General features: G+C 38.5%; 1 protein-coding gene across 1 annotated transcript; it reads right to left on the bottom strand.

Moving 5' to 3' along the window:
- Positions 1 to 8,747: 8,747 nt before the first annotated feature.
- Positions 8,748 to 13,877, bottom strand: LOC111608119 (synapse differentiation-inducing gene protein 1-like). Its single transcript, XM_023330956.1, has 4 exons — positions 13,795 to 13,877; positions 12,458 to 12,628; positions 10,731 to 10,946; positions 8,748 to 9,091 (listed from the first exon to the last, which is right to left on the bottom strand). The coding sequence occupies exons 1-4, from the start codon at positions 13,855 to 13,857 to the stop codon at positions 8,945 to 8,947; spliced, it is 597 nt and encodes a 198-aa protein (XP_023186724.1). The 5' UTR covers positions 13,858 to 13,877; the 3' UTR covers positions 8,748 to 8,944.

The following is a 13,877-nucleotide window of genomic DNA, read 5'->3' as shown; positions in this document are numbered from 1 at the left end:
TGTTAAGCCTGTTTGAGGTCGCAGCATCTCTTATCTCACTCAGTGGTGCTAAAAACGAAAACAGTGGCCATGACTTTTGTAAGTTAGCCTTCTTATCAAACTTTTGAAAAACCAAAAATATGTATATATATTTAAGTATGAAATAGAGGAAGCAGTAAAACCAGGAGTCAAATCCTCCCGCGTGCTGATTTGAAATCAAATTGAAGCTGAACTCTGCTTTTACTTTTGAAACTTTTTACATTTCCGCTTTGGATACGCGGAGTTATATTAGTGAGTGAACCTCCCTAAAGAAAAGCGGCATCCTAAACGCCCGATGGAGATTTATTAGGATGGTTTTCACTCGACACGAGCATCCGAGCATTTATTGAGCGAACTCAAAGTCAAAGATGTGCGCCTTTGAGGTGTGTCCGTGGGAAACATACCTTGTTCTCCAAACTCCACACTCCTTCCCCAGGGCCCCAGACTTTAAGCTTCAAATATGTTCACCCCACCCAGAAAGTGGGCCACCTTTACTGACATTTAGATTTTCATCTTAACAGTGAAATTTGTGTTTTATCCTATTGTATTTTTGTTTGGAATATGCCCAAAAGAAATGGCCAAAAAAACAAACCAACAAGAAAACAATAGAGTTCTATGAATATCCATTCATAATTTAGCCATTGTTTGGGTCCGCTGATATTGGACCCCAGGTACCTGCGGTCTGTTTTTTTTTTTTGCTGGTGGCCCAAATGAGCCAGCAGCAGGTGGGTGGGGTTAAAGTGGGCCATCTTGCGCCATTCACACGTTTACAGGAAAAACTGGAAATGACAAAACCCCCGCTGGGGGCAATTTAGTTCACAGCCACCACATTGTTTTATTTAGTGATCTCATTCTAAGGAACTGTCGACTGTCTCGACTCATTTATTTTACCTCGGCTCGATTTATTTGATCCTTTTTGACTGCGTTCAAAGCACAGACTGGAATTGGTTGGTTCTGCAGGGAACACCTGCTAAATGTGTCCGCTAGAGGAAATCAAGACCTCTGTGGCCGAGGAATCCTTTATCTCCAAAAGTAAACACTTTCATACCAACTTCCAGAGATCTACCTGGTTTTTTCTTTCTTTTTTTTATTACTACGGATGTACAGTCATTCGATAAATTAGAATATGCGTTCAGAAGAGGTCCGTCTGTCAGATTAAAAGTGCTTTTGCAAAAATAACAACCTTTATTACACATAGATTTATTTTATTAAGCAAACATTGGTGTTTCTTTGAAATAAGTTTTTATTGTTATGGCGTAATATTCTAATTTCAAATGTTGTGTTTTCATTATAGGTAATGCCAGCTGGAGATAAAGTTCCTGAACTAAATGGGCTTTTCAGTAATATTCTATTTTTTTTAATGGATCTGTATAACAGCTGATTTTTATTGTTTCTAATTATTTTATATAGTTGTTAGATTCTAAATATGGATGGATGGATGGATGCGCAATATAACAGGGAGTAAAGTTGGTAAATTCACTTTCTCATACAGATGCAGGTCTTTAACTTACAAACTTGTTCAAGCCAAGAAAACAGAATATGTTGGGTATTTGGTTTACGTTTTATTGTTCCACGCATCCTAAATATTCAATTATTTACATCCGTGACTAGAATGTGTATAAGTTACATCAGCACTCATAAAAAAATAAAACATCCTCATTCATAAAACTTCATAAAAGTTGAGAAATGCAAATGATTGTACTTGATAATAAATAAATGCTGATAAGTTATTGGCAACAGTACGCTAAGATCTTTTCCTCATTATTGAAAAGATTTTTTTTTTATGGACAAAAAGTCTATGTATCTGTGCTCTTTGGCTGAAACAATACAGATAAAATAATGACCGTGTCTAACTCTGACGAAAACAAACAAACAAACAAACAAACAAACAAACAAACAAACAAAAGATCTGAGATTTTGATCGACTGAGGAGCTTGAAATTAGAAACATATCAAGACAAACTGAATAAATTAACAAGCGGAAAAATCTCTAGTCAGTCAGATGGATGACCGATGACAAAAATGTGAGGTAAAAAGTTTACTATATTGTGTAGATAATAACAGTAACAACAATGATGGCGGTAAAAACTGCAATTAAGTTCCCAGAGCCCGTCTGCTGCTCCGCTCTGCCACCTGCCGGTCACCTCTGGCAATTGCGTCAAGAGTCTGAGGGTGAGAGAAAACAAACAAAACAGATCCTAAATAAAATCCAGCACAAACACTTGCATCTTAACATGCTTATTTGATGGCTATAATAAAACAGTAGACCCTTTTCTACATTTCCTGTCTCGATTTAACCAATTTAACTGCCTGGTGTGCAAATGTTGTGCTCAGTGATTTATTACAAGTCTAAAAACTGCTAAAATAAACTTCTGTCTGGCCTTCAGCAAGTTAGCTAGATAATCCAGGTTTGAGCATTATAAGGTTGTAAACTTCAGCATGTGGTAAATATTTCTTGGTTCTGCAGGACATTACATAAAAAAAACAACCACATAGACAAACAGCAATAAGTTTAGAACTACCAGTAGCTCTACAATGAACACAAAATGCACCATAAACCTGTGTGTTCTTGCTTTTTTTTATTTCACCAAGACCAGAGAGTCGACAAATTAATAAAGATAAAAATCAGCCAACTCAGAGTGAAGTGAATGTTATTTAGCTTAGAGCCAGAAGTTTGGGCACCACCATGGCTTCAGGAAAATTACATAAAGTTTAAATTTTATTTTATTTTTTTTACCTCAACTATTGTTGAAAACATGTTTGTACCACAGATACCACACATTCTTCAGCTGATCTGTGTGGGTCAAACACTCTGATGCATAACAAGAATGTAGACAAAATAAGAGAGAGATAGGCTTACTGCAGTGGAGCTGACAAGGGCAACCATTCCCACTGGCAGGCGGCAGAAGAGCATGAAGATGGAGTAGCAAAAGTAGTCGTTAGCACGGCCCGCTAGTCGATTCTGCAGTACTGGCTGCACGATGAAGACGCCTGGCTGTCCTGGCTGCTGCTGACCCGTGGAGAAAGGCTGCTGGTTGGGATGCTGAAGAGGCGGCCCAAAAGGCTGCTGGTTGGGGGCGGGAGGGGGCGGTAAAGGCTGCCGGTCAAATCTTGAGCCATGCTGCTGCGAAAGTCTGTAACCCTGAAGAAAAACCAATATGAAATACATCTTAAGCTTTTTCTCAGTTGTTCTCCACCAAGAATCAAAGGCGAAGAAATAAATAACATGATTAAAATTAAAGGCAAACATTTAATTTGGTGCTATTTTTTTTAAACTTTGCTTGTTCATTTCAATTTTCATTTGGGTTCAGAGTAAGGATTAACGCCAGTTAATTAACACTGTACATTTGAGGAGGTTGAAGTAACCTAACTGTTTGAATGCTGCTCCAGTAACTCTAGGCAGTGAGGTTGCAAGACAAATCTGTGGGAGAGAAGGCCTGTGGGAAAGTGGCTTTATAAAAGTTTTGGTGTGGCTGTCACTAAGCCCTGATCTCAGTCCTATGGAGAGGTTGTTGGAAGATGCATGTAAATATCTGGCTTCAACTGCAAGTGGGTTTTGGTTCAGTATTTCTGAGTATTTCTGAAACAACGTCGCCACTCTTAGCAGCGCAAACAACATTATTTTTTCAGCAAAAAAAAATAAAAAAATAAAAAATCGAATTTACGCAAAAGCAAAAGTTGAAAATTCTAAAGTGAAAGCACCAAACCCAGGCAAAATCTTCCTGATTTAAAAAAAGGAGAAATTTTACAAATTTTACCGACCAAACAGGAATCTACATTATTACATAACACGACAGTCCTTTGGGAAAGTACAGATCACTTTAAAATCTATTTATTCAAGTTAATTTCACAGCATTAAGCCACAGTTATTTTATGTGTTTTATCAATTTTCTTGGTTTTCTATTATTTTAATCCTATATAATACTGACACAATGTTGATTAGGCAGGAAATTATTGAATTTCTAGGCTAAGCAGATATTCTTTTAGGATTTCAGTGTTTTTGTTTATAATTTTATGTCCAAAGTGATTCCTACCCTTATTCCCACATGTCCAACATATTACATCTATCATCATGTCTTCCTGTAATTATAAGTAGAGGCTAAATTTACTCTGGCTGGTCCAAAGTGCAGGCTCTGCTCTGGTTCAGTACTTAATGAAATATAGAGGATATATCACGCAAAAAAAAGGAGAAAAAAAGCAAAAAAGTTGAAGCTTCATGTTCATTTAAATTGCACACTTCACCAGTTTAGACAGTGTACATATATGTTTAATATAATTTATACAGTGTATAAAACTGTGGCTGTTATAGATGTTGTTAAGCAGAGGTCAAATAAGACATATTTTCCATTAAACCAAATGAATACAAATCCAGATTCAGGACACCGGAACAAATTACAACAGTATTATTAGATCAAGTTATGTTGCTGGATGCTGATGGTTACCTGTGGCTGTGCTGAGTACGAGGGAAAGGAGCAGTCCTGGGCAGGCGGAGGAGAGGAGGGCTGGTTCATGGAGGGATTCTCACCGCTCCATCTCACTGCTCCATGTCATCTGCTTGCTGTGATCCATGATGCAGCTGTAAAGACTTATGCAATTTTCTCCCCCCTGGTTCTTTACAGCTGTGCTACTAGTCTTTGAAAGTTGAAGGGAGGCATCCGAAATTATCTTTATCTTGAGGTTTACGATGATGATGATGATGATGATGAGCAATATGGGCAATAGAGATGACAGGGTTCCTCTCATGGCTGTCATCACAAAAGCACAGCAGCATAATGACTGGCTTTCCCTGATTGGTCAATAAGAGTATCTTTAAGACTGTATGTACACATGGAGGATATGTTGTTTCGTTTCATTTGGTCTCTATCAAAATAAAAGTCTTAATATGCATTTTTTTAATATTGATTTTGAGGTTGAGTTTTTTTTCCTTTTCTCCGGTGACTGGACTTTGACTTTCATGTCTTACCCATTTTTCAATCCAGAAAGTATTGAGAAACGATGATTTTGATGTGAGGTGAGAGAAGCGTGTGTGTTTTTGCTTGCTAATTTGCAATTTTGGTGCAAATTAGTACTGCACCAAAATTGTGCTCATTCGAAGTTGAAATCTGTTTTTATTTTTGAAACTGCTTTAGATTTCTGTTTGACTACAGTCGGTCAACCAGTCAGTCGGTTGTGTAATAGAGTGGGCAAATGTCCCTGCCTGAGGTTTTTCTGCCTGGAGGGGACATGCAGAAAGACGTATCACTCATCCTTGGAAGGATAAGTGTGTTAGATAATGGATAGATGGATGGATAGGTGACTCCACTGCATTTCCCTAAAGTCATTTAGTTCTTGTTTGGGTCTGCTTTATACAGATTTATCTCCTCTATTGTTTCTGGAACCAGCAGGTGGGTGGGTGGGTGAAGTTAAAGTGGGACACCTGGCAACATCCATTCATTGACAGGAAAACAAAACTTGCTATTACCCAACAATACCAGACTGACACTTCAAGGCCTTTTGGTTTACAGCCTCTGTGGTTCACACTGACAGATCTCAGTCTTCGGGGCCGATGAGGTTAAATCATCAGTCCCGAAGACTAAACTTAGTTGAACTAAGTTTAGTTCCACCTTATTTATTTGATGACTCTTGACTGTATTTTAGCAAGAGATTTAAATTGGTTGGTTCACTGGGGAGTCATCAATAGTTTGTAAAGCTGAGCACTTTTAAATGTGTCCACCAGAGGGGGCCACGACCTGATAAATGCTTTACCTCCATTAGTAAACTTTGATAAGTGAAACCGAAACTACGGATGTGTAACAATTCCTACAGTGATTAGATTCTAAATATGGAACTATGAAAAAAAGGAGAATCTGAGGATGGATTGATGGATGGATGGACGGATGGATGGATGATGGATGGATGGATGGATGTCTAACTTACAAACCGATACAGGCCAAGCAAGCACAGAATTAAGTAGGTTTTGTTTTATTTACGTTTTCATACTTGTAACCATTTTATCATTTAAGACTGCATATTGAATATGTAATATCAAATTAACACTCATAAAAGAAAATATCTTCATTCACTCAGTTAAAAGTTATTAAAGCAGCACCATGTCTGTGCAGGAGATGCTGACAAGACAGGCTAGTTGACAGTCAGGATTTAAATAACTGAGGGCTTTACCAGGTTTTCTGCTGTCCCTAATCAGTAATCAGTGTTGCAAAGGAAAGGTAAATGCCATTAACATCTTTTCATAGCAGTTCATTCATTTCTATTGAGCTCTTTCATGTATTCTTTTGACTGCACATTTTGGTATAGTCTATTATTTTAGGAGATCTTGTGTCTGTTCTGTTTGTTAGTTGTCTCTCATCAGCACCTTAGCTTAATTACTCCTTATCAGTGATGGAGAGACGAGGCTTTATGAATCTATGAACACTTTAGAACCGTTGGGTTAAAAAAATGGTTCACTGCTGAAAATGTCATTTATTTTGCCCGAGGGTGACACCTGCTGGCAGAGTGTTTCCTGTTATCCCATGTGGATCGGTTGTTTTTCTGGAATGATTTTTGATTAATCTTAACATGACGCTAAATCCTTCTAATAATGGAACCTCTCAGTAAGCCTTTGTTTTATTTTTATTTTTTTATTTTTTTTTAAAAAAAACAGGGACTTTGCTCCTTAGATTTCAATCTGGAAACTCATTTTCCCACTTATTCGTGCGAAGTCACAGGGGTGCTGGTGACCTGAGTGAAGCTGACCCTCCACCTTCTTCTCATCCGACAAAAATGGTGTCAAATGTTTGTGCTACATTTGTGCTGCGCTTATGCAGCAAAAATCTTTGTGTCGCTATCATTTTAAAGACATTAATAAATGTTTCCAGAGGTCATCAAAGGTCAACCAGGCCCCTCCACCTCCTCCTTCTGCAAATCAGCAAATTGGTGTCAATCAACTCCACTACGTTTGTGCTGCTTTGAAGATATTAATGAAAGTTTAAAGGTCAAAAGGTCAACAAGGCCCCTCATTTTTGCTAAATCAAAATGACCTTTAAAATTTCATTGATCCACGGAAGGATGGATGGATGGATGGATGGATGGGGAATAAAATTGGGAAATACCCATTTTTCCAACTTTAATTTCCTGTAATTGTTTAACCTACAAACTGATCCTTGCAAAGAAAAAAACAGAATTATCTGGGTACTTGTTTTATTTCTTTCATACATCATAAACATTTAATCATTTAAGAACAAAGATAAATTGACACTCATAAAAAAAAATAAAACATCTTCATTAACTTTAGCTAAACGTTAAGAGCAATGATAATCAGTATTTACACAGAACTAAGCAGGTCATATCACATTATTGAAAAGATTAGCATTGGAGAGTCATGTTTGCTTTAATCAAGTATGCACTATGCTCAGTTAAAGTAAAGTCAACTCTAGTTTATTTCTGTGGCCCATTTCAGCAACAAAGCACTTGAGTGCTTTACACCATAAAAATGCTTTAAAAAATTAGGAAACAAGTAATAAACATTGCATTTTGTCAAATACCACCATATAAATCAAGAATAATCATAGTCAAATATGCATCAACTATGTTAATCAGTGTTCCAGCTATTTATCAAAGGCAACTCTGAACAGGTGGGACTTTAGTCTTGATTGAAAGGATCTCGGTGTTTCAGCATCTTTTCAGTTTACTGGAAGTTTGTTCTAGATTTGTGGTGCGTAGAAGCTGAATGCTGCCTCTCCACTGTTTGGTTCTGGTTCTTGGGTTTGCAGAGCAGAACCAGAACCAGAACCAGAACCAGAACCAGAACCAGAAGACCTGAGTGGTCTGGAAGGTTCATGCAACAGCAGCAGGTCTTTAATAATAATAATAATAATAATACATTTTATTTGAAAGGCGCCTTTCTGGCACTCAAGGACACCGTACAGAGAACGAAAAATAGCAAAAACAATAAAATATAGCAATTAAAAATAGGTAGAATAAATACACAACAATGTATCTATATAAAATCTATATGTAAATCTATGTAAAAAATCTATATAAAAATCAAGCAAACCAATTGTGTCATGTTGAAAAGGCAGATCTAAAAAGGTGTGTTTTAAGTTCGGTTTTAAATTTAGGGAATGAATTTATGTTTCTAAGGTGAGGTGGTAATGAGTTCCAGAGTTGGGGGGCAGAGCGACTGAAAGCTCTGCTCCCCATGGTAGTAAGACGGACAGAGGGGACAGACAAATGGATAGATGAGGATGATCTGAGGGAACGAGAGGGAGTGGCAATATGAATAAGATTGGAAAGATATAGTGGGGAAAGATTGTAAAGAGCCTTAAAAGTATACAGAAGAATTTTGTATTCTATGCGGAACTTGGTAGGCAGCCAATGAAGTCTTTGCAAGGTAGGAGTGATGTGGTGCATGGATGGGGTTTTAGTAATGATACGGGCAGCTGAGTTCTGGACCAGTTGAAGCTTATGAAGAGATTTATGGGTGAGACCAAACAGAAGGGAGTTGCAATAGTTTATATATTTTAACGCTAAGCTGTTCTGTGATTTCTAAATTAACAACGGTATTTCTTCTTCTTCTTCTTCCTGGTTTTAGTGAGAACACTAGACACAGTCATTAAAGTCACAAAAAGTTTTTCAGAAATGCCACTATGGCTGAAATAATAATAATAATAATAATAATAATAATAATAATAATAATAATAATAATAATAATAATAATAATAATAATAATAATAATAATAATACATTTGCAGAATTCTAATTTTAAAGAAAACATGACTGATTGCGATTGTCTTCGGAGACTGAAGATAGAAACGCTGAAACAGATTAAAGTAACAAGTGGAAAAATCTTTAATCAGATCACTTTTAGCTTCCGGTCAGATTATAATGGCCAGATGACTTCCTACAGTCTGTCTGATGCAGACAGAGAAAAGCATGAGAAAAATTGCTTATTATTCTACAAGCAGGAAAATAATCACAGCAGTCGAGATGGCAAAGACTGCAATCCCAGTTCCCAGGGCTGCGTGGTTCATCATGAGGGCCCATCTGCTGCTCAGCTCTGCCATCCTCCTTTCACCTCTGGCAATGGCGTTGCGAGTCTGAGGGTCAGAAAAAGCAAAGAAAACCAAACAGGACATGGTTACATCTGCTCTCTAGAACCGGGGGTCAAACTCAGTTTTGTTTTGGGCCAAATCAAGATCATGAATGTTCTTAAAGGGCCGGTCATCCCAGAATGTGCTAATACCCATTAACAATTTGTTACAAAATAAATAAATACCCATCTCTGCATTTTATAAGTACTTATTAAAATTGAACATCATTTTACGTTGTTCAGCCCCTTCACGATTTTACGATTGTGATATTTTTTTTGCAAATAAAATGACAAATTTTGTGGGACTAATATAGAAATAATTCAAGGAATTTTGCAATATTTGCGTTTATGTATGATGTTGATTGTGACTTTGTTTGTTGTCATATCGATCACAGACAAACTAGTAACTTGACATCAAATAAGGCTGAGGCAGCGGTGTCATAAATGTTCAAAATACAGGAAGGAGTTTGTGGTCAGTTCAACCCAATATTTCTGACCATTTTTGCCAAAAATTTGCAATACACTCACAGTTATGAATTAGCGGGTAAAAAACGTGGGAATCTGTTGATTTTATGTGAATTTCCACAGTCACAGAAAACTGGGTGGACTCGCTGATGTAATTTAGCATCTGGAGTCTCGAGGGCCACACAAAAAGCTATGGCGGGCCAGATTTGGGCCCCGGGCCTTAAGTTTGACACATGTGCTCTAGAACCTCTTGGTCCTGAGGACGTGGACATGATGAGGCTTGGGTCCTGTCCTACATGGGATCCGGGTATTTAATGGCTCTGATTATCTGGATTATGGAAAATAATTCCTGCCAAGTGACCTTAGACTTTACAACTCATCTGAGTTTATCAGAACTTTGTCAAAATTATTTTAAGTAAAATTTTGATGGAAATGGTCATAAACTAGCATTTTTCTGTTCTTATTTGTGTTTAATGTCAGGTTATAGTCTTGCCACTTCTTTTACCTAGGTGTGACACATTGGGTCAGTTATTTAAAAGTTGAACCCGAATGGCTGCTCCAACAGGATAGTGATAGCGGTCCACATTTAAAATGTGATTAAAATGCAGCAATGAAAGCAAAAATGAACATTACGTTCATCCCTGTGATGACTGCATAAAAACGTCTGACCGGACTTTTTCTTCATCCCAGATTTTTTGAAAGTCCAGGTACAACGTCTATTCTGGCTTGTTTTGGACTGCGGATCTGACAGATACAAGCAATTTAGATGCGGACGAAACACAAAAACACCAAATATCTTAGATGCAAGAAGGTATAATAATTATCCTTCCTCAAGCTCCTGAAGCGACAATCCAATCATTACTGCGACTAGAACAGAGGAAACGTCAAAGCAACTAACTTTTATTATTTTATTTTTGATCTGCAAGTCATATTTATATATACCATTATAACATCTTCACTGCATCCTATAGGTAATTAATTATGTCCAAATAAAAACAAATTAACAGCTTTTCTGACTTTTATTAACATTTTTGTTGTTTCTATTTACATTTGACTTAAAACTGCTCAAAGTTTCAACCTCAGCCACAGATACCACGCGCTCCTCGGCTGACCTGTGTGTGGGTCACACTCTCCGACGCCTAACAAGAACGTTGACAAAATACGAGTTAAGATGTACGTACTGCTATGGAGTTGGCAAGGGCAGCTATTCCCAGTGGGAAGAAGCAGCAGACCATGGTGAAGATGGAGTAGCTAAAGTAGTCGTTAACGGGGCTTTCTTGCATTGCTGACTCCACGCTTGGATGCTGCTGCTGGCCAATGGAGAAAGGCTGCTGGATGTGGTGCTGATTCAGCTGCTGGTCAATGCCTGTGACATACTGCTGTGAAAATCCGTAACCCTGAAGGAAAGCAACATAAAATACATCTTTAGCTCTCTAAGATGACCCTTCCCCAAAGAGGCAGAGGTAAAAGATTAAACCTTCAAGGCAAATGTTCAGTTTTTTTTGATAGTTTTTGCTCCTTTCACGTGTTTTAATTCGCCTTTGCCAGTTCGCATCAGGTTTTATTTGTCTTCAAAGTAAGGCTTTATGTCAGTGGCGTACATTTGAGGAGGCTTAAGTCATACAACTGGAGTTGAATGGACGGTTTACAAAAAAAGAAAAAGTTCTGTACCTTTACAACCCTGATACAGAATCAGAATTCAGCATTTTTACACGACAGGTCAGTCAGATGGGATAGTACAGTTAAAATCCATAATACGCTCAGTTTTAATATGTAGTTCACTGCAGGTCATTTTATGTATTTTATAATGTTTCTTTGTTTTGAATCATGTTAATCTGGTGGATCAGACCTGAAACAGACATAGCTAACTCACAGTTAAGTGTGTGAGTTGTTTATTTTTAGACTGAAGGACAGCAGGAAAACTGTAAAAAATAAATAAATAAATTGCAGCGCTATGTTTGACTCCACACTCAGTCAGTATAATGAAGCTTTTATGAGCTGACCTGCTTGATTAGATGAATATCTGGAATAAATTGACATAGACACTGATAACAGTGTGAGGCTAGATATGTTCAATAAAAGTTGACTTTTACGCAACACTCTGATAGCTGAGAGAAAATAATGCCAGTGAGCGCTTTAGACCAAAAACAGTTTACGAAATAAAGAAAACGACGTGTTTGCAAGAATATGGGATTTGAAACCTTAGAGAAAATCTGAACTGTGGCTGCATTGGTCGTTTAGAGGAAGTGGATGTTGTGGCTCAGAGACGAGAGAAAAACTGTTAAAAACTGTGAAAATATCAAATGCATGGTGATCACTTAATACAAACTGATAGAGCCTAAACAAATATCCAGTTTTACAGGATTTTTGTGCTTCAGGTTATGGAATTATGTTCGTTATTTTCTTGTGTTGCGTTTCCTCGTTTCCACATGTACTCACTTAATAAGCACTATCATTATGGCTTCCTGTAATTCTAATAAAATGATCCAGGCCGGTCCAAAGTCCAGGCTCTGTTCTGGTTCAGTTCTCACTGAACTATCAAGGCAGAAAACAAGTAAAAGTTGAAATTTAATGTTAACTTCAATTGCCTGCTTCTCTAGGCAATTTATGTGGTTAACATAGTTAATACAGATTACATCACTGAAGCGGTCATGGAATATTTTATGAAGTAGATATTAAATAAGACATATTTCCAATTAATTATTATGAATCCAGCTGCAGAAAACCAAAACAGATCACAGCAGAAACAATCTGGCGAAATGCAAGAAAACCGAAAAGGTGTTCTCTCCATCTCTAATGTTAGTTTTCTCCAGCTTGCCTTTGTCTCAAATCTGTTCACCTACATTGTCGGGAGAGAATATGGGTCAAATTATTAGGCTGAGGTGTGTTGTTGGATGCTGGTGGTTACCTGAGGCTGTGCTGAGTACGGGGGGGGATGCAAGGAGATGTCCTGGTAAGATGGGGGAGCGGACGGCTGGTTGGTGGAAGGAGTTCCCATCGACTTGCTGTAATCCATGATGCAGCTGTAAGGAGTGAGACAACTTCTTCCCTCCTGCTTCTCTGCAGCTGTGGTGCTGGTCTGTGAGAGTCGGATCAGAAATTGTCCTTATCTTCAGGTTTATGACGGCAGAGATGTAATAGACACGACATGGTTCCCGTCATGTCTTTCACATTGAATACACAGCAGGATATATAGTGTATCACTGAAGTGAGTACACCCCTCACATTTCTGCGGATATTTAAGTACACCTTTTCATGGGACAACACTGACAAAATGACACTTTGACACAATGAAAGCATTTCTGTGTGCAGCTTATATAACAGTGTAAATTTATTCTTCCCTCAAAAGAACTCTATATACAGCCATTAATGGCTAAGCAAAAGTGAGTACACCCCTAAGAGACTACACCCTAAATGTCCAAATTGAGCACTGCTTGTCATTTTCCCTCCAAAATGTCAAGTGACTAGTAAGTTTTACTAGGTCTTATGTGTGCATAAGGAGCAGGTGTGTTATATTTTGTAGTACAGCTCTCACTTTCTCACTGAAAGTTCCAACATGGCACCTCAGGGCGAAGAACTCTCTGAGGATCTCAAAAGACGAATTGTTGCGCTACGTGAAGACGGCCAAGGCTACAAGAGGATTGATAACACCCTGGAACCGACCTGCAGCACAGTGGCCAATATCCTCCAGCTTTCTAAAAGAGGAGGATCCACTCAGAACGGAGGTCGCGTTGGTCGTCCAAAGAAGCTCAGTGCACGTGCTCAGTGTCACATCCAAGTGCTGCCTTTGAAAGATAGGAGCAGGAGTTCTGTCAGCGTTGTCAGCAGAGATTGAAGAGGTGGAGGGTCAGCCTGTCGGTGCTCAGACCAAACTACACTACATCAGATTAGTCTGTCATGCATGTCTGTCACCCCGGAAGGACGTGTCTTCTGAAGTCTGTACACAAGAAAGCCCGCGAACAGTTTGCTGAAGACATGTCAACAAAGGACATGAATCATTGGAACCATGTCCTGTCATCCGATGAGACCAAGATTAATTTGTTTGGTCCAGATGGTGTGAAGCGTGTGTGGCAGCTGTCAGGTGAGAAGTACAAATATAAGTGTGTGATGCCAACAGTCAAGCATGTCGGTGGGAATGCCATGGTCTAGGGCTGCATGAGTGCAGCAGGTGTTGGGGAGTTAAGTTTCCTGACCTTCAATATGCACTGATCCCCTCCCTCTGGAAACTAATGACCCCAAACACACCTCTAAGACGACCACCGCTTTATTGAAGAGGCTGAGGGTGAAGGTGATGGACTGACCAAGCATGTCTCCAGCCCTGAACCCAA

The sequence above is a fragment of the Xiphophorus maculatus genome, chromosome 3 (assembly GCF_002775205.1).
Source record: "Xiphophorus maculatus strain JP 163 A chromosome 3, X_maculatus-5.0-male, whole genome shotgun sequence".
NCBI lineage: Eukaryota > Metazoa > Chordata > Actinopteri > Cyprinodontiformes > Poeciliidae > Xiphophorus > Xiphophorus maculatus.
Note: the sequence above shows the minus strand (reverse complement) of the source record. Positions and strands in the feature narration are given on the sequence as shown.